Source organism: Phyllobates terribilis, unplaced genomic scaffold (assembly GCF_046119375.1).
Source record: "Phyllobates terribilis strain yellow unplaced genomic scaffold, ASM4611937v1 Scaffold_4__5_contigs__length_816908805, whole genome shotgun sequence".
Lineage (NCBI taxonomy): Eukaryota > Metazoa > Chordata > Amphibia > Anura > Dendrobatidae > Phyllobates > Phyllobates terribilis.
In genome coordinates, this window is record NW_027362764.1 from 8,937,870 (window position 1) to 8,958,578 (window position 20,709).

Below are 20,709 nucleotides of genomic sequence, written 5' to 3' on the forward strand. Positions count from 1 at the left end.
ATAGATTGTAAGCTTGCGAGCAGCAGGACCCTCGCTCCACTTGGTATCTGATGATTTATGTGATTGTTATTCTGTAATGTCTTTTATTGTCTGTACAAGTCATCTCTAAAATGTAAAGTGCTGCGGAATAGGTTGGCGCTATAGAAATAATTGTGTCACTTCATCTTACCCACACCGCACGATATCCCCACCAGAATTGGCTCCGATGTCTGGACGCAGTCACCACCTGCCCAGCTGTGTCCAGTGCTGAACTCCTTCTTTCGGAAAGGGCCAGTGATGACCCTCCACAGCCGGGATCGGTTTTCTTTACTTTCCACTAATGGAGCCTCAGCGATGAGAAGATCCTTATGTGATGGAGCAGTTTGCAGGGAGCAGCTGTCCACTTCACTCCGACTCATTAAGCTGTTGTCCCACCGTTCACGGTCCTTTCGGAAGTCCGCTCCCCGCCGGAGTCGGAAACTGAAGCTTTTCCGGAGAGATGAGAGGTGGTTCTTTGACGGCGCTTCTGCAGATTTGCTCCCAAACACATTCCACCGCTGACTGCTAAACAAAGAGGCTCCACGAAGAAAGCCAGAGCTACGTCCACACTCCTTCCGGCAAGACGCTGAGCCTTGTGCCCCACTCAGCCGGTTTATGTCCAGGACACTCACACTCAGAGGTCGGGACGTACTGGTGCCAGTAGCTGACTTGCATTCTTGTACACCACCTGAGGGGTTACATTTCTTTCCAGATCTTTGCTTCAGGAGATCGAGCCACCCCACCAGAGAGCTGGAACCGGTTTCTCTTTTGGTGCTTGTGACACCATTACCCACTGAGCAGAGGCTTTTAGGTCGACGTCTCTGTTGTTTGGCCGCATGAAGAGCAGCTTGTACGGCTCGGCTGGAGGAAGGATCTGTCTTTCCATGGTGAGTAGAGAGATCCATCTTCTCCATGGGACATGTATGTCCTAACTCCACGCTTCTGTAAGTCCTCATCATGCACAGTTCGCCGTATGATCCCTGGAGCGAGTACAGCATGCAGACCATCCAACCATTTCTAAAATCTACCAGATGAGAGAGTGCAGAAGACAGCAACATAAACTTGAGAGCAGTGATGGGAGGCAGGAGTGGAGCGCAGCTCTGGAGGATTCCTCTGCAGCGTGTTAGGACATGTGTGACAATAACAGGTTATACAGGGAGAGGCCAGGCTGACGCGCAGCCCTGAAACCATCAAACCCTCCACACATAGCACCATGTCCAGGCAGGAGGGAAATCCTCTGTACACATGGAACAGACCAACTGTCCATGGCAGAAAAACTCTGTAATAATGCACACAGAATCCATCAGAAACCACACAATAATCCTAGAACTGCCATACACCAAATCATTCCAGCCGGAACCGAATGTTCGGAACCGAATGCTGGTGCACAGTGGCCACGTCGACCCCCTGCCGGCGCACAGTGGCCACGTCGACCCCCTGCCTTTGCCCAGCGGCCACGTCGACCCCTGCCGGCGCCCAGCGGCCACGTCGACCCCTGCCGGCGCCCAGCGGCCACGTCGACCCCTGCCGGCGCCCAGCGGCCACGTCGACCCCTGCCGGCGCCCAGCGGCCACGTCGACCCCTGCCGGCGCACAGCGGCCACGTCGACCCCTGCCGGCGCACAGCGGTCACGTCGACCCCTGCCGGCGCACAGCGGTCACGTCGACCCCTGCCGGCGCACAGCGGTCACGTCGACCCCTGCCGGCGCACAGCGGTCACGTCGACCCCTGCCGGCGCACAGCGGTCACGTCGACCCCTGCCGGCGCACAGCGGTCACGTCGACCCCTGCCGGCGCACAGCGGTCACGTCGACCCCTGCCGGCGCACAGCGGTCACGTCTCCCTCGGCTTTTACAGGAGCAAAGAAAAAAAAAACAGAAGACAATTCAATTAGCAATGTGCACACCGGGAGATCCGTGTATACTGGATTATAAATATCCTCCATCACTGACATGATGCATAGAAACAAGGAAATTCTCCAAAACTAACGCATATATCAAGGTGCATGAATAATAACAGCAAAACAATGTATATACTGCAAATGGCAAGTACGTCCATCAGAGCGATCAGTGCACATATATCCAATCGTAATGAAAGAAGAAAGTCTGTGTCCACTAAGTAAATGTTCTATCTGCACATACAAATGCACTTCTGAGATACAAGGAGCAGGAGGAAAAGTGCAAATACTGTGAATGTATACAGTTAGGGCCAGAAATATAGGGATGGTGACAAGGAACTGCTCACCTGATGGGGTCGTGACAGTCACAACCTTTCTGGATTCAATTTTAAAAGTTTAATAGCTCTGTTTCTCTTACTCTATAACCTGCAGCCCTGAAGCCATACGCTACCTGTAAAGGGTGTCCAATCGGCCTGTATAAACGATTGGTGATGGCAGCTAGTAGATACTTTAGTTACTGTAGAGCTGGCAGTGACAGTACCGAGTGTATGCATATATATCTATCTATCGGAAGTGTATATACCATACGCTCACTGAGTTCCCCAATAACCGGCCTAATAATGGAAGCAGCCGCGGCCTCGTCCACCACTCATCAATCAACTGGTGGCAGCGATGGGATCTGGGTGATATCTGCGGTGTCATCTGTGACAAAATTGGAACAGTGGTGGGATCTGTGCCACTTCCCCCTTCCCCGGCTGTGCACCCGAGACATATATTGGTGGCAAGTGGTGGGACGTTACAGAGCATTAGTGGCTGCATTGAGCAATCATCCCTATTACTAAAAACTTGCACGGTCCTTTCGAGGCTTCTGTAGAGTTTTGAAGATCTGATTCCGTGTTTTATTTTTTACCTGGAACAATACTGTACATGTAGCAGTTACACCCCTCATAGAAAGGCAGAGCTGGAAGAGACCTCCAGGGTCATATTTAAGGGGGTTGTCTGGTGAAAAGTGATGAGGCTGCAGTCACTCCATTTCTGCAGCCTTATGAATCCCCCCACAGCAGGCACTGTGCGCTGCGGGGATTCGCCGGTATAAGACCCGGGAGCGGAGGCTATGTATACATAATACATATCCCCGGCCATTCAGCGCTGCCTTGCTCCATACACGTGTGACCTGTATACTCCAGTGTGTATTAGCCTGTATGCTATATGCCTCATTGTCTGTGTGATGTGTGTTAGCTGTATACTCCAGTGTGTATTATCCTGTATACTCTATGCCCCATTGTCTGTGTGATGTGTGCTCCCTGTATACTGCCAGTGTGTATTATCCTGTATACTCTATGCCCCATTGTCTGTGTGATGTGTGCGACCTGTATACTCCAGTGTGTATTATCCTGTATGCTATATGCCCCATTGTCTGTGTGATGTGTGTTAGCTGTATACTCCAGTGTGTATTATCCTGTATGCTATATGCCCCATTGTCTGTGTGATGTGTGCGACCTGTATACTCCAGTGTGTATTATCCTGTATACTCTATGCCCCATTGTCTGTGTGATGTGTGTTAGCTGTATACTCCAGTGTGTATTATCCTGTATGCTATATGCCCCATTGTCTGTGTGATGTGTGCTCCCTGTATACTCCAGTGTGTATTATCCTGTATGCTATATGCCCCATTGTCTGTGTGATGTGTGCGACCTGTATACTCCAGTGTGTATTATCCTGTATGCTATATGCCCCATTGTCTGTGTGATGTGTGCTCCCTGTATACTCCAGTGTGTATTATCCTGTATACTCTATACCCCATTGTCAGTGTGATGTATGCTACCTGTATACTGTGTAAGGTTGCAGCCGGACAGGTCGTGGACGGGAGGTATGTGTCCCCGAGGTACCAAGTCTCGGTGATGTAGGACCCGGAGAAGCAGGCTCCAGCACACATAGTGCTGAGAGGTGTTTAATGGGCCCGGATTATGGGGCCGGGTTTTACGAGCAGCTCAAGGAGCTGGGTGGGATCAGCTGCTCACTTACATCCAGTCCAGGTCTTGGAAGGTGTGATTTAAGGCAGCTGTGCCTGTCTCAGTCTGGCTGTGTGTGTTGGGCAAGGTGAGCAGGCCGTGCGTGTGCTGCTCAGCCCTGAAGGCAGGGGAAGGCACTTCATTTAAACAGCTGAGGCCGTGCTGTATATGGACTGGTAATTTTGAGTTTTGCTCAGTTATACCTTCTTGTGCTGGAAAAAGACTTTTGTGTTTGTCTCCTGAGCGGCTTATGCGAGCAAAATAAACCAACCTGGATTTCTAATGAAAAAGCTCCATGTGCCTACCTCTACCGCAGCCGAGCGAGAGCTAAACCATACTACTGCCAGTGTGTATTAGGCTGTATTGCTCTATGCTACCTGTATACTGCCAGTGTGTATTAGCTGTATTGCTCTATGCTACCTGTATACTGCCAGTGTGTATTAGCTGTATTGCTCTATGCCACCGGTATACTGCCAGTGTGTATTAGCTGTATTGCTCTATGCTACCTGTATACTGCCAGTGTGTATTAGCCTGTATTGCTCTATGCCACCGGTATACTGCCAGTGTGTATTAGCTGTATTGCTCTATGCTACCTGTATACTGCCAGTGTGTATTAGCTGTATTGCTCTATGCTACCTGTATACTGCCAGTGTATTGGCCTGTATACTCTATGCTATGATTTTGTTGACCTTGCCGCTGATGGAGTTGTGCAGTGCACACCTGATATGGTCTGCAACATGTGTGTGCGAACGGCAGGGATGGCCCGCCTGGAGAAGTAGTGGCGACTAGGGACACCGTACTACGGGACAGCCACGACATCAGTTTAATACTGTCTGCCTCAACCAGCCGGACCGGCAGCATTCCAAAGGCCTGGAATTTTGAAATGCTGTCATTCAGGACCATGGCTCGCGGGTGGGTAGGGGGGCATTTCCTCTTCCTCTCCAGTGTTTGGGGGATGGACAGCTGAACACTTCCATGGGACGGTGTGGAGATGCTCAGTGACAATGGTTGTGATGGTGCGGTCACATCCTCTTTGTGGGGAAGCAGGTGGCACTGTTTATTGTGAACGGGAGGATGAGGCAAAGACCGCAGCAGGAGGGGGCTCTGATCTTTCCTGTCTTTTTAAAGGTGTGTAGCCCACTGCACCTCGTGCCTGGAATGCAGATGCCTCGTCGTGCAGGTGATGCTCAGGTTCAGAACATTTATGCCTCGCTTCAAGCTCTGACAGCACAGCGTGCAAACCACATGTCGCTCGTCATCAGCACATTGCCAGAACATATGCCACGCCAGGGAGCTCCTTTCAGCTGGCTTTGGTGTGCTCATGTCCTCGGATCAGTGGGCAGTAGCAGGCGACGTACTGGTTAGGGGCCGCCCGCTGTGCTCTTGCACCCTGCGCCCTCTTTTGCGGTGCAGCTGGGGCAGCGTGACCACCTCCTCTTCCTCTGAACCGCACACGTCACTAGAATGCTTTTCCCTCCATGTGGGGTCTAGGACCTCAACATGCCAAGCCTAGTCTTCCACCCACTCCTCACTCCGGCCGGTCCGCACACTGCAGAAAGACGCTGCAGTTGGCATCTGGGTTTCGTCATCCTCGGAGATGTGCTGCGGTGGTCCACTGACCATGTCCGTCAGCCCTCTCAGGTACTCATCCTCCAACCTAACAAATGGTTGGGCATCGGCGCACTCAGTCTCTTCCACTTCTGGGAGATCTCGCTGCATTGACTTACATTATAGGCATTCGCCTGATTAACCATTTCACACATTTATGCCACTAATTGGATGGATGTAGCGGCCAATTATGTCCTCATTTGTTTTTATTTCTCTTGCAGCATTATGTAAAGATTAATGGTAGGGTAGAGATAGAGGGTAGAGATAGAGGGTAGAGATAGAGGGTAGAGATAGAGGGTAGAGATAGAGGGTAGAGATAGAGGGTAGAGATAGAGGGTAGAGATAGAGGGTAGAGATAGAGGGTAGAGATAGAGGGTAGAGATAGAGGGTAGAGATAGAGGGTAGAGATAGAGGGTAGAGATAGATAGAGGGTAGAGATAGAGGGTAGAGATAGATAGAGGGTAGAGATAGCCGTTTGAGGGCTTACAGTTCCACACTTTGATCATTCGCAGTTATACATTTGCTCTATGCTAATCATATTAATATGGGTAGACTGTAGTGTTATTTGATTTTATTATATCGTTGTAGGACTCCGTTTACTATCTACACCATTGATTTACCCGGGAGGAAAACTCAATTTGTGGTTTCTTCTTAAAAATATACCGTGTATAAATCCAGATTATTATGTCATTAAATCTTGATTTTTGTCGGTCTTGGCTTCCCCGTTTGTTTGATTGGAGACACCTTTTTAAACTTTTTTTTGCAGATTATTAATTAACTTGTTTTATAATAATTAAGAATTAATTTTAAGGTTAAGCACTTGAATTGTTTTTCTATGATTTAATTATGGCAGAACTGGTATGCTACATGATTTGGGGTTCACACTGCTTGGCAAGGGAGTAAGGTGGAAGCCGGATGACCATGGCCCTCAGGAGCCAACTCTGCGTGACCTTCCACCCTGTCCCCTGCAGAAACGCAAAGGAATGGGAGGCAATCGGCCGATCTAACACCATCTCATCATGCTCGGGCCTCAGCATTCAGGAGCGGTACCCGGCCCTACGAATGATGCAGAACGTCCTGTCGCCTGCGTGCAGCAGAGGAAGGCGTTTCATTTGGGAGCGTAACATGCACAGTACGACCACGTCTTCTCCCTGCAGCCGCTACGCCACCACAGGCATGTCCTCTATTTGATGCTCGCCTCATTTTTTAAAGTGTTTTTTAGGCACCCTACTCCCACAGACAGGGGTGCGGAGTATAAAAAATTGGTTTAAGGGACATTACCCCCACAAACACAGGTGCAGACTAGAAAAGCAGGAATAAGTCCTACTGGCAATGTATTTCCAGGAGCCCACCATAATGACAGCACACCAGGACGTAGTCCTTCTCTAGGGACTGGAAACACACAAGAGGTTAAAAGCCCCCCCTGCCCCCCACCTCACCCTCAGTGTCATTACCAAGTACCGGACCAGGTAAATGTCAAGGGAGGGAGGTAAGGGAGGTGTCATGATGTACCCCTGGAATTACCGGTAGGACTAATTCCTGTTTTCCAGGACGTCCCTCTTGACAGCCCACCAGGAGAAATACCAAATGGATGGACTTGGGGTAGGACTATTTCCTGGAGGACTTTCCTCCCATAGGCAGTCTGCTGACCAGATAAAACCTCCAACGTCTGACGTCTACAGAAGGTGTTCAGACTGGACACGATGGCTGCCCTACAGATGTGATCCACGGAGGCTCCTGCCCATTCAGCCCACGAAGCTAAAACGGCCCTTGTTGAATGAGTTCTAACTCCTTCTGGTGGCACTTTCCCTTCCGCGGTGTACGCCAGGGAAATAGCGGATGTAATCCATCTGGCCAATGTCGTTCTCAAAGCTTTATTTTCTTTAATTATTCATAGAAACTGAATGAAGAGATTTGAATCCACCTCCACCATTTATAGCAGGATCACGTCTTACATCCTGTGAATTAAATATTCTTTCTTTCTGATTGGATGTTGGCAAAATTAAGATAGGGCAATTTTCTGATTAAGGTTGGACTGGACACCACTTTTGGTAGAACTGCGGGGTCTAGCTTAAATATAAGATCCTCTAGTATGCAGAGATAAGGATCTCCGACCAAGACGGCCTGGATTTTCCCTATTCTTTTTGAAGGGATAGCCACTAGAAAGCTTGTTTTCAGGGGAGCCATTTTGATAGTGATTTCTTCCTGTGGTTCATAGGGAGAGACTTACATAGGGCGTTTAGTACTAGGCTTAAATCCCACGGGGGCACGGACCTCCTAAGCGTGGGTCTCAATCTGATAATTGCTTTAGAATATCTGGCGATCCAGTGATGGTTTGCTAATGGATACCAACACTAAAGAGATGAAAGGGCTAAAATATATCTTTATTATAAACATATTAAAAACGTACAGAAGAATACAATCTGTACTCATATGTAACTGCAAATATACACAAACTGGGGTAAAACAAGTACAGGAAAAGAAATGGTGGGTATATAATATGCCTAAGCTGCAAATCAAGAGTAAAGTGCATGAAGTTACAGGTAGAGCCCCGCTCATCGCTACTGGCACCCACAAAGTGTAAGGACATCATGTGGAATAGCTCCTAAAAAAATGATACCTTGGTTGATGAAATCCGTCCAGTGCTTCTTTTATAATCTTTATTTTCATTCCTTACATAATGATATGCTCTTGCTCCGGGGCAGCCTTTGGGGGGCGCTCTATCTGGTGCTGTGCTTATGTATTCCTATGTCTGCCTTCTGACAGGTCACTGTGCTTTCAGTGACCCGCCTACTATTTTAAATACTGTCTGTGTAATTTGTGTGCCACAGATGACATTTACATGCACCAAAACAGCCCCCGCCGCCCGCGCATGTGCATTACCATTTCTCAGTTGCCGAGAGATGCTACTGTGTATGCGTGCCACACGGCGCCATATTGCTGCAGGGAAATTTCTTCCTACAGCAAAATGGTGCCCGCGCGTGCGCAGTAGCATCTCAGCAATCGAGAGATGCTGCTGCGCATGTGCGGAAGGCAGGGCCATTTTGGGGCATGTTAATTTCATCTGTGGCACACAGTTCGATTACCGTATGGCTAAGGCTAGGGAAGGGAGGAGATGAGCAATAGTCAATCCCCACTGAACACTAAAGACAACAAGAGGAGGACAAACGGGGAAATTGCTTAGCTTTAAATGACTCCAGACAAATACACACACGTCCTCAAGATCTAGAGATGAAGAAGTGCTGCTCTTGCTAAGCCTTCACAAAGAATAAAGAATATCGCCGGCATCTCCCTCTGGAACACAGCAGGTATCTATACACCCAGGCCAGGGTGTGAATTAGCCAGAGGAAGGTAGCCACTGGGTCCTAGACACAGTCTCCAAGAAGATGTCTAATGTCAAATGTAGAGATGTCCTGCAACCCACTGCAGGGTGACTGTTACTTCAGAAACACCTGTGACCGTACCCCCCCCCCAACTCTACAAGTGGCCTCCGGACACTCAGGACCGGGTTTCTCAGGATAAGAGATGTGGAATAAACTAACCAACCTGGGGGCGTTCACCTCTGATGCTGAAACCCACATCCTCTCCTCCGGACCATAACCCTTCCAGTGCTCCAAGTATTGTAGAGAACGACGTTGGAGACTAGAATCTACAATCCACGACATCTGGAACTCCAGATTACCATCAACCATTACTGGGGGCGGTGGAGGTGAGGGATCAAGAGGTTCCACATACCTTTTGAGTAAGGACCTGTGGAATACATTGTGGACCTTAAGGGCCTGAGGAATTTCAAGACGAAACACTGCTGGGTTAATGACGGCGGTTATTTTATAGGGACCAATAAACCTAGGTCCCAGCTTCCAAGAAGGAACTTTCAATCTTATATTCCTGGTAGACAACCACACAAAGTCATTCACATTCAGGTCAGGACCTGGCGAGCGTTTTCTGTCAGCCATACGTTTATACCCGTCTCCGAAGATCTTTAAATTACTCAGAACCCCCGCCACACCGAGGGCGAAGAAGCAAAACGTTCCTCCTCAGGAACTCCCGAAGCTCCTCCCCCACTAAAAGGTACCAAACTGTGGATGATAACCGTATGCGCCAAAGAAAGAAGACCTGCCAGTGGATTCTTGACGATGACTATTAATTGAAAAATCTGCCAGCGGTAGGTAGGATGCCCAATCCTCCTGATTTTTAGAGACTAAACACCTGTGGTAGGTCTCCAAGTTCTGATTGACACGCTCGGTCTGTCCATTCGACTGAGTGTGGAAGGCAGAGGAAAAGGACAGCTGCACCCCCATTCGAGAACAGAATGCCTTCCACAACTTGGAAACAAACTGGGTCCCCCGATCTGACACCACATCGGAGGGAACCTCGTGAAGCTTCACAATCTCATTTATGAACACCTGAGCAAGAGTCTTGGCATTAGGAAGCACACAAAATGCGACGAAATGAACCATTTTACTGAACCTATCTATCTACTGTTTTGCCTGCAGAAACCGGTAGGTCAGTAACAAAATCCATGGACAACTGTGTCCATGGCCTGCTAGGGATAGGTAGCTGAAGAAGAGTACCAGACAGACGGGTATGCGAAACCTTAGAATAAGCGCAAATACTACAAGCAGATACATGTTCAATCACATCCTGATGCAACCCCGGCCACCAAAAACGACGAGAGAGGAGGTCTGCGGTTGCCTTACCACCTGGATGCCCAGCAAGCACAGAGTTATGATGTTCCTTACTTTGCGGCGCAGAACAGATGGTACTTCCAACACCTCACAATCCAGTTCAGGATACACTGCCGAAATGACTATATCTTTCTGTAATACCGGGGCAGGGTTCTCATGGTCACCACCACCAGGGAAGCTCCGGGACAAAGCATCAGCCTTGACATTTTTGACACCTGGACGGAAAGTGTCAACAAAATTTAACCTACTAAAAAACAGGGACCATCTGGCTTGCCTAGGGTTGAGACGTTTAGCCGACTGGAGATATGACAGGTTCTTATGATCAGTAAGAACAGTAATAGGATGGACAGCCCCTTACAACCAATGTCGCCATTCCTCATTCAATTTGATCGCCAAAAGTTCCCTATTACACAACGTCATAATTTCTCTCAGCCGAAGACAATTTTTTGAAAAAGAAGGCGCATGGACACCATTTACCAGAGACAACACAGCCCCAACCCCGACATCTGACGCATCAACCTCCACAATAAAGGGTTGGCAAACATCGGGTTGACTGAGTATAGGTACAGTGTCAAAATGATTCTTTAAGAAAGAAAAAGCCTGGAGGGAAGCATCCGACCATTGGGAAAAATCAGACCCCTTCTTAGTCATGTCAGTAAGGAGTTTCACAATTAATTTTGGATAAATTTCCCATAAAAATTAGTAAAGCCCAGAAAACGTTGTAGAGCCTTCAGGTTCTCGTGACGTTCTCAATCAAGGACAGCACAGATCTTCTCCGCATCCATCCAAAACCCGAAGATGACAACAAGTACCCCAAAAACTGCACCTCAAGAACAGCGAAAACACATTTTTCCAGTTTGGCATATAGTTTGTTATCCCTTAATATCTGGAGCACCTGCTTAACATGCCCCCGATGTGTCTCAAAATCAGGTGAGTAAACCAAAATATCATCCAGATAGACTACCACAAACCTCCCCACCAAATGATGGAAAATATAATTTATGAAATGCTGGAATACCGCAGGTGCATTGGTCAGACCAAAAGGCATAACCAGACTCTCGAAATGTCCTTCCGGGGTATTGAACGCTGTTTTCCATTCGTCCCCTTCTCTGATTCTAACCAGATTGTAGGCTCCCCTTAAATCCAACTTGGAGAACACCTTAGTTCCTACAACCTGGCTGAACAAATCAGGAATCAGAGGAAGAGGGTATGGATCACGGACGGTAATTTGATTTAATTCCCGGAAATCTAAACAAGGACATAGACCGCCATCTTTTTTTCCTCACAAAGAAGAACCCTGCCGCCACGGGCGAAGATAAGGGTCTGATATGTCCCTTCTCCAGACTTTCCGCAATGAAATCCTTCATGGCTTGTCTCTCAGGGCCAGAAAGATTATACAGTCTGAGCTTCGGTAGTTTAGCTCCGGGGGTCAGGTTAATAGGATAGTCATATGCATGATGAGGAGGCAAATCCTGACACCCCCTCTCAGAAAAAAACATCCTCAAAACCAGACAGAAAAGCAGGTAATATTTCCGTAGAGACAGTAGAAAGGGAAATATCTAAACAGTTCTCATGGCAGTAATCTCCCCATTCAATAATCTCCCCGGGTTGCCAATCCACCAACGGATTCTGTTTCACCAGCCAAGGTATAGCCAAAACAATAGGTGTGGGAAGATTGTCCAGGACATAGCAATGGATTATTTCACAATGAACTGACCCCATCCTCAGTTTTACATTAAGTACAATCTGAGTAAATGCTTTCGGTGCAAGTGGTGCCGAGTCAATGGCGAAGATGGAAATAGGTTCAGCTAAAGTCCAGCAAGCAAGACCATGTGTCTTCACAAACTTAGCATCAACCATGCTGACTTCGCCTCCACTGTCAAACACAGAAATGTTCTCGGTTTTGCTCTCTAGCACTACTTCAGCTGAGAGGACAAAGCAGGAACTGCAGATTGGTAACAAATGAACCCTTTGTTTATCCAAGACTAGACTACTAAGTTAATAGAGTCTCCTTTTGTTTAGGAATTGAAGGACAGGTCCCAACAAAATGTCCCTTTTTCCCCACAAAAATAAAAAATATGCCTTTTTTCCTGCAAATCTCCAGGGAGATGCATGATGTAGACATACCCCCTAACTGCATGGGTTCCTCCACCTCCCCCAGTACTGGTTCACCCCCAGACCACTCCCCCGGCAGAGGTACACAACCGACAAGAAGGCCCCGGAGAAGGCGGTCTCACTCGTCTATCCCAAAAGACGTCTATCAAGACGTATGGACAACGACATGGCAGCCTCCAAGAACTGAGGGGTTTCATATACAGCCAAGGTATCTTTCAACCTTTCAGTAAGACCCTCACAAAATTGACTTCTAAGGGCTGAGTCCTTCCATTTGGAATCTGTTGCCCATCTACGGAATTCAGAACTGTATGTCTCCACTGACAGATTCCCCTGCTGAAGACGACGTAGCCGAGACTCAGCCAAGGCGACTCGGTCAGGGTCATCATAGATGAGGCCCAGAGCCCTGAAAAAACCTCCACAGACTGGAGAGAAACTGAGTCCTGCGGTAAAGAAAAAGCCCAGGACTGAGGATCTCCCTGCAATAGAGAGATCACAATACCAACCCGTTGCTCATTTCCGGGGTAGTAAGGACGAAGTTTAAAATACAGTTTGCAGGGCTCCTTAAACACAAAAAACTTGTCCCTACTTCCTGAAAACGGGAGGGCAACCTTGGGTTCAGGCTGGACAGGCCTACCTGCAGAGACCCCCACATTGGCGACCTGTAGCCATTGCTGAACCTCACAGCGGAGGTCATTCACCTCCAGAGACAGACAGCGGAACTGCTCTGCGAGCTCTGCAACTGAACCCATTCCAAGAAAGGGAAAAAAAAAAAGTCCATGCCCAAAAACACACAGAAAAAAAAAAAAGTGTCAGGTTTTTTTTTTTCAAAATTCGCTCAGCCAGCAATAATGTCACGCAAGGTGTGGGAAAGACTTACAGCAACACAAAGGGAAGAGAGAAAGGGAGCCCAGACTCTAGGGAAAGGGGGTAGTGGAGACCTCCTAGGCTGATCTAATATCACCCTGTCTCCACCAACGTCCCTGTAATGGATCTTCATCAATCGCCACGCGCGCGCCTCGCTCTGTCTTTCCCTGGCGTATGGGTAAGGCTAGGGAAGGGAGGAGATGAGCACTAGTTAATCCCAACTCAACACTAAAGACAACAAGGGAGGACAAACAGGGGGAAATTGCTTAGCTTAGGATGATGACTGCAGACAATTGCTCACATGTCCTCAAGCTCCAGAGAGGAAGAAGTACTGCTCTTGCTAAAGCCTTCATAAGGAGTAATGAATAACGCCGGCACCGGCCTCTGGAACACAGCAGGTATTTATACACCCAGGTCAGGGTGTTAATTAGCCAGAGGAAGGTAGTCGCTGGGTCCTAGAGACAGTCTCTAAGAAGATGTCTGTAATGCCAAAATGTAGAGATCTACTGCAACCCACTGCAGGGAGACTGTTACTTCTGAAACACCCGGGAGTACTTATCACCTCTATAGGTAGGACACAGTTTTTTCTGTCAGCCATAGTTCATGTGGGGGGAGTTCAGGTTGAGGTTTCGGCCTTTTTGGACAGTGGGGCAGGGTTTAATTTGATCAACTCTATGTTCGTCCAGGCCCAAGGCCTCAGCCCATATACTCTGTCCAGACCTATACCCATAATAGCCATTGACTCCGCACCCTTGAGACAGGGGCACTTTACTCATGCCGTCCGTGACTTTCAGCTTCAGGTGGGGGACATATTCACCGAGGTGTTAGACTTATGTGCTAGAGGGTCTGCCCTCACCTGTGGTACTGGGTCTTCCTTGGCTCGCTCTGCACAATCCAGTGTTAGACTGGCAGACTCAGGAGGTAGTAAAATGGAGTGGGTATTGCCAAGGACACTGCTTGGGTACCCAGTTGGCTAGGGTGGATACTCGGTCTGTGCCTAGCTACTTGTTGGATTTTGGGGAGGTTTTCTCGGAGCAGGGGTGCCAAGAACTTCCTCCCCATCGTCTCTATGATTGCACCATAAATCTCGTGCAGACTCCATAATATATCTGGTCTGGAGAGACAGGCCATGGGGGGGGGGGTTACATCACGGAAAGCCGGGCTAAGGGTCATATCAGACCTTCCTCTTTCCCTGTTGCCACTGTTTTTTTTTTAATACATCATTTTTATTGGGCTTTCCTAAAACATATAAACAATCCAGATTAAAGAAGATAGTCAGATACCGTTACGCAGACTGGGCATATAATAGCATTATTCATAGGATTAACTGGCAAAACATACAAAACTAACATTAACACCATACAACCTTCATCGACTAAATTAACTTAAGATCTAGCTGATATTATAACTTATTAAAGCCATCATGGAGAGGTAATCAGTCTATGATTAGACTAGAGACCCCAGCCCGGTGATTTCTCTACCCTACTCTTTCTCCCCTTTTTTTAATGTAAGCGTAGTAGTCCCAGGCTATTTTTGAGATCCTCCAATATATACCAAGCTGTAGAAGTGAAGGGTTCAACCATTTTCTTTTTTTCATTTAGTGAGGAACAAGTTACAATAAACTGTTTCCACTTTAGGAGAAGTTTGCCTGCTTGCGTTTCCTTATTACTAAGGGCGTCTAGTTGCTCCACTCCCATAAAATGTTTCATTTGAGCTGTCAATCAATTCTGCAATGGGGGCGGGGGAGGGGAGGAGTGTTGGGGTCTAGTCTATCTTCCCACCAGGGTTCTCTGTGTTACTGCATTAGTACAACAAGGCTAGATAAGGAGAGGGGGTATATCCTGGACCCCAAATGGTGTTAATCATATCGGATACCTGTTCCCAATATGAAACGGATTCAGGGCAGGACCAAAGGCCGAGTAGATCGGAATAAGGATGGTGGCAATTAGCACACGCAGTTAGCCTATTTGATAGCGGATCTTTTTTCGGTATGTTAAAGGCGTAGATGGCCCCATGAATGATTTTATACTGAGCCGCTGGGGTTACGCTCCAGCCTGGATTTCCGGTAACTCAATGCGATGACTGTCTGTGATCCGCATTCTCTTCTGTCATTCCTGACCTCTTTAATCAAATTGTCAGGGCTAAATGCTTCTCTAAGATGGACCACAGGGGGGCGTATAATCTCATACGCATTTACAGGGGAAGATGAAGAATGCGTTTAATAGGCCTGAAGGAGACTATGAGAATCTTCTGATGCCTTTGGGGTTGACAAACGCGACGGCCATCTTTCAACACTTTATAAATGGCATCTTTAGCCATCTGATAGGCCGGTTTGTGGTGGAGGACATACTAATTTATTCTCCTGACTTTGATTCACGTCAGGCAGGTATTACATATTCTTCGAGACAATAAATGATATGTTAAACCTGAGAAGTCTATGTTCTTCTGTTGAGGAGATCCCATTCCTAGGATAATTGTTGTCTTCCACCGGTTTTCGAATGGATCCAGTGAAAGTCCGGGCGGTATTGGATTGGGATGGTCCAGAGAATTTGAAGGCGTTACAAAGGTTTTTAGGTTTCACCAACTAACTACTGCACGTTCATAAAGAATTTTTCGGTAGTAGCCAAACCGCTTACGGATATGGCCAGGAAGGGGACGGACTTCTCCAGATGGTCCAGTCCTGGCAGGGAGGCATTTGATACGTTGAAAAAGTGTTCTTCTGCGCCAATTCTTACAGTCTGACGACTCTCAGCCCTTTATAGTGGAGGTCGATGCGTCTGAGGTGGGAGTGGGGGCTGTGTTGTCACGGGGTGGGGTCTCCTAGTAAATGGCAACCTTGTGCTTATTTCTCTAAAAAACTCCCCTGCCGAGAGAAATTAGGACATTGGTAACAGGGAACTCTTAGCTATCAAATGGGCTTTTGAGGAGTGGCGTCATTTTTTGGAGGGGGCGGCCACCCTGTGACGCTAGTCACAGATCATAAGAATCTAGAATACCTGGAAATCGGCAAAATGTCTAACACCTCATCAGGCTAGGTGGGCATTGTTCTCTACCAGGTTTAACTTCTTTGTCACATATAGACCGGGGGACAAAAACAGTAAGGCAGAGGCCTTATCCCGTAGCTTTCCTGGGGTAGGAGATAAGTGTGAACCGGTACCTATTCTTCAAAAGGGGGTGGTTATGGCGTCCTCAGCAAACATCACGATTTGTAGTTGGCCGGACATCCTGGTAATAAAGTCACGACGGATCTGCTTACTCTGCGTTTTGGTGGCCAGGTGCTCATAAGGATGTCTGAGAGTATGTAGCCGCCTGCAGTGTCTGTGCGCGTTCTAAAACCCCTCATTCTCCTCCGTTGGAGGCTCACCACCCCTTGGAGATTCCCAGTAAACCTTGGACTCACTTATCAGTCGATTTTATTACGGATCTTCCTGTGTCGGCGGGGAATACTGTAATCCTTGTAGTGATTGATTGAGACATTTTACTGAATCTTTTTGTTGCATTACCTGCTTTACTGAATGCCAAAACCTTGGCGCAAGTTTCTAATCAGAGAAATAAATAGGTTACATGGGATCCCGACCGACTGTCTCTGATCGCGGGGTGCGGATTGTCTCCAAGTTTTGGAGGGCATTTTGCACCCGTTTGGGGATACATTTATCATTTTCTTCTGTGTTTCACCCGCAGTCTGATGGTCAGACGGAGCGAGTTAACCAGAATCAGGAGACGAACCTCAGGTGTTTAGTATCTGAAAGTCAGGAGGCCTGGGTTACTTGTTTGCCGTTAGCTGAATTAGCTGTAAATAATCGTTGTCAGGAATCGGCTGGTAAGTCCCCGTTTTTCGGTGCATATGGGTTCCATCCTCAGTTTAGTTCTTTTATTGGTAATTGCCCTTCTGGATTACCGGAGGAGGAACAGCTTTCAACCTCTATTTTTACAATTTGTCAGGTGGTTACTAATAATTTGAAGAAGATGGGATCCAAGTATAAGAGTGGCCGATCGGAGATGTTTGGGGGGTCCGGACCTGTGTGAGGGTGACTTGGTGCGACTGTCCTCTAGGAACATTAAGTTGAAAGTTCCGTCGTGGAAACTGGGTCCCAGGTTTATCGGTCCTTATAAAATCATAGCAGTCGTCAATCCTGTAGCGTTTCGCCTTGTTCTACCACCAGCCTTTAGGATCCATAATGTTTTTCATAGTTCTCTTCTTCTGTACCATCACCTGTCATTGTCAACAGTAATTTGAAGTTTCAGATTGCTAAGATCTTGGATTCTCGTCTTGTTCGTCGGCCGCTTCAGCATTTGGTACATTGGCAGGGGGTATGGTCCTGAGGAGAGGATGTGGGTACCAGCATCTGAGGTTCATGCGGCCAGACTGGTCCAAGCTTTTCATGCTGATCACTCCGATAGGCCTGTTGCTGAGGTTCCGGAGGTCCCTCGTAGAAGAGGGGGTACTGTCACGGGGTTACCACGACAGTTTGGAGCCAGAAGACCTCAGCGTCAGATGGCTCCTACTCCAACTTTGAGAAGAAGCACTTCTCCATCATTTTAAATGTGTGTATGTCTTCCGGCAGAACAGGGGTGAAGTGGCCATGTTGGAATTCCCTGTGCTCACAGCTGAGCTCGGTTAGCCACTCCTTTTTTCCTTTATAATCTGGGCTCTGATACAAATCCTTGTCACAGCTAGCTTTTGCTGCATGACTAACGGAGGGAGAGGATTTTTTTTGAGTAGTATTGAAGGAATTATTTGTGACTGTAGTCTGGTTTGTACGCGTGGTAATTCCTTATCTTTCTCCATTTTGGGTTCATTCCCCTACCTTCACACCTGGGTGCTTTCCTCGGTTACATGTGTGAATATTTAGTGTGCCTGGAGTTTTCTGTTTACCCCTGTCTGTGTAACCCTGTTTGTCGGGTAGGTGTACTACGGTGCTCAGTAGCGCCCCCTTCTCTGGGTGGTGGGAGCGAACAGATGGAGGGCTTACTCAGGAGTTAGGGCGAGGGTGGAGGCCCCGGCAGCCTCATCTTCAAAAAGGTACCCCGGGGAATAGGGTAAGTTAGGGTGCCACCCACTGTTAGGGACAGGATAGGAGCCCCTGGTCCCTGATCACCCGACAGCTGTGTGGTGACGTACCTTGACAAAACACAATCCATCAGGGAAAATGTTCAGTGGACAGATGAAACAAAAATAGAGCATTTTGGTAATGCAAAGCAACAGTTTGTTTATAGACGTTGCAATGAAGCTTATAAGTAAAATAACACCTTACCAACAAATAAGCATGGTGGAGCATCCATAATGCTGGGGTGTTGCTTTGCTGTGTCCGGTACTGGAGGCCTTGACCACATCGCAGGAGTCATTAAATCAAAGAATTATGAAGAGATTTTAGAGCAAAATGTATTACCCAGTGTAAAAAAAACTTGGTTTGAGTCAAAGATCATGGGTCCTCCAACAAGATGATGACCCAAAGCACACATCCAAAAGTACACAGGAATGGTTGAAAATGAAAAAAATGGACTGTTTTAAAATGGCAGCAATGAGTCCCGACCTCAATTCCACTGAAAATCTTTGGGGTGAGCTGAAATCTGCCATTGGGAAAAAGACCCTGCAAACATTCAAGAGCTCGAACAAACTGCAAAGGACGATGGAAGAAAACTCCAGAGAAGAGCAAGAAGCTTATAGATGGCTACAAGAAACGTCTGGAGGCCGTCAGCAATGCCGAAGGGGGGGCAACAAAGTATTATTAGGGGGGGCAGCCAAGTATTAATTAGGGGGGCCTTTATTGCTGCACATGCTGTTTATTCTGTTTCTTCTTTGAAATTGCAACATGGAAGTTGAAAAACAATGTTGTATTACTTTGGACCACTAATTAAAAAATGCTGAGGATATAACTTTGGTACATTTTCTTTATTTCCGAAGAGATCGTACAGTCTGTGAAAAAAATGAAGGGAAGCCAATGATGGTGAGCAGCAGTGTAAGGTGCAGGTAGTGCATCATGTAGCTCAGTACGAGTCTTAGGTCAACGTCACACTACCGTATAACACGGCCGAGTGCTATTTCATAAGACATCAATAGCACTCGACCTGGTGTTATTCTATGGGGCAGCTCAGATCAGCGATTATTTTGTCATGCCAATTCGGCATGAGAGAACAATGGCAGCATGCTGTGATTTGCAGAGAGACTCGATTTACTCGCACAAATACAAGTCTATGGGTGCGTGTGAAACATCGGACTGCACTCGGACGTCAGCCCAGTTGTAGGGTCGGCGTCCCTGCCTCCTGCTAGGCAGGGACGCCATTCCCCTCAACTCTCCGTTCCGTGCCCGGCGTCCTCCTCCCGCTCTGCTGGCAGCGCGCGCTGCCTCCCGGTCTCTGTGCTTAGGGCGCGCGCGCTCCCTCTCTCAAAGGGGCCGCGCGCGCCGTCCTAAGGAGTTCCCGGCCAATGGCCGGAGGATCTCACCATATATAAGGCACCTCCTCCAAAATGGAGGTGCCCGAGCAATGTTGTTGCAAAGCCTTCACTCTGCTTCAGCCCTCAGGTACCGTTACCAGCTTGTTTTCCAGTGCTGTCTACCTGCTTGCAATCCTGCGGTCCGACAGTCTGCCTACCAGCATCTGCCAGTCTGTCTATGGATCAGTCCGCCTGCGGACCAGGAAGTACCTGCCTGATACCTGCCTGATACCTGCTTGCAATCCTGCGGTCCGACAGTCTGCCTAACAGCATCTGCCAGTCTGTCTATGGATCAGTAAGCCTGCGGACCAGGAAATACCTGCCAGATACCTGCCTGAAACCTGCCTGATACCTGCTTGCAATCCTGCGGTCCGACAGTCTGCCTACCAGCATCTGCCAGTCTGTCTATGGATCAGACCGCCCGCGGACCAGGAAGCACCTGCCAGATACCTGCTTGATACCTGCCTGATACCTGCCAGCCTGTCCAGAGACTCTTACCTGCTCACCTGGGAGCGCTCACCTGCTACCCGCCTGCCAGCCTACCTGGAGGCTTAGCCGTCACTTGCTGTGACCACCTGCCTGTCCAGAGACTCTTACCCTGCTGTCACTTGCTGTGACCACCTGCCTGTCCAGAGACTCTTACCTTGCTGTCACTTGCCGTGACCACCCGCCTGTCAAGAGACTGTCCCCGTCACTTGCAGTGACCTCCTGCCCTTCTACCCAGAGACTGTCCCTGTCACTTGACGTGACTGCCTGCCTGCTTTCCCTGGGAGCCACCCGCTTCCTTACAAGGACTGCCCCTTTGTATAGTAGCTCAGAGGTTCCACCTCCCAGACCCGTTACAGTTTGCTCGGGCCATGGAACCCGGTGGCACCCAAACTCCCTCGCTCTCGGACCTAGGCCATGAACTGTCCCATCAGAGGTCCCAACAGGAGTCCATCCTGAGCCACCTGCGTAGTGTTAACTCCCGCCTGGACACACTGACTACCTCTTCGGGACCTGCTTCCAGTCGCACGACTCCCACCCCGGCAGCGTCGCTGCCCATCAATACCATGGCATCCGTTCCCGGTCCC

General features: G+C 48.3%; 1 protein-coding gene across 5 annotated transcripts in view; it reads right to left on the bottom strand.

Moving 5' to 3' along the window:
• Positions 1–20,709, bottom strand: part of AGAP3 (ArfGAP with GTPase domain, ankyrin repeat and PH domain 3) — a 447,006-nt gene that overhangs the window by 392,866 nt on the left and 33,431 nt on the right. For 4 of the 5 annotated variants that reach the window (XM_073677116.1, XM_073677118.1, XM_073677117.1 and 1 more), the window contains exon 1: positions 170–1,142. The exons of the other annotated variant lie outside the window; for it this stretch is intronic. In XM_073677116.1, the coding sequence (XP_073533217.1) occupies positions 170–1,076 (907 nt within the window). In that variant the 5' untranslated portion in view covers positions 1,077–1,142. Of the gene's footprint in view, positions 1–169; positions 1,143–20,709 lie in introns of those variants that run through there. 5 annotated transcript variants of the gene reach the window in all.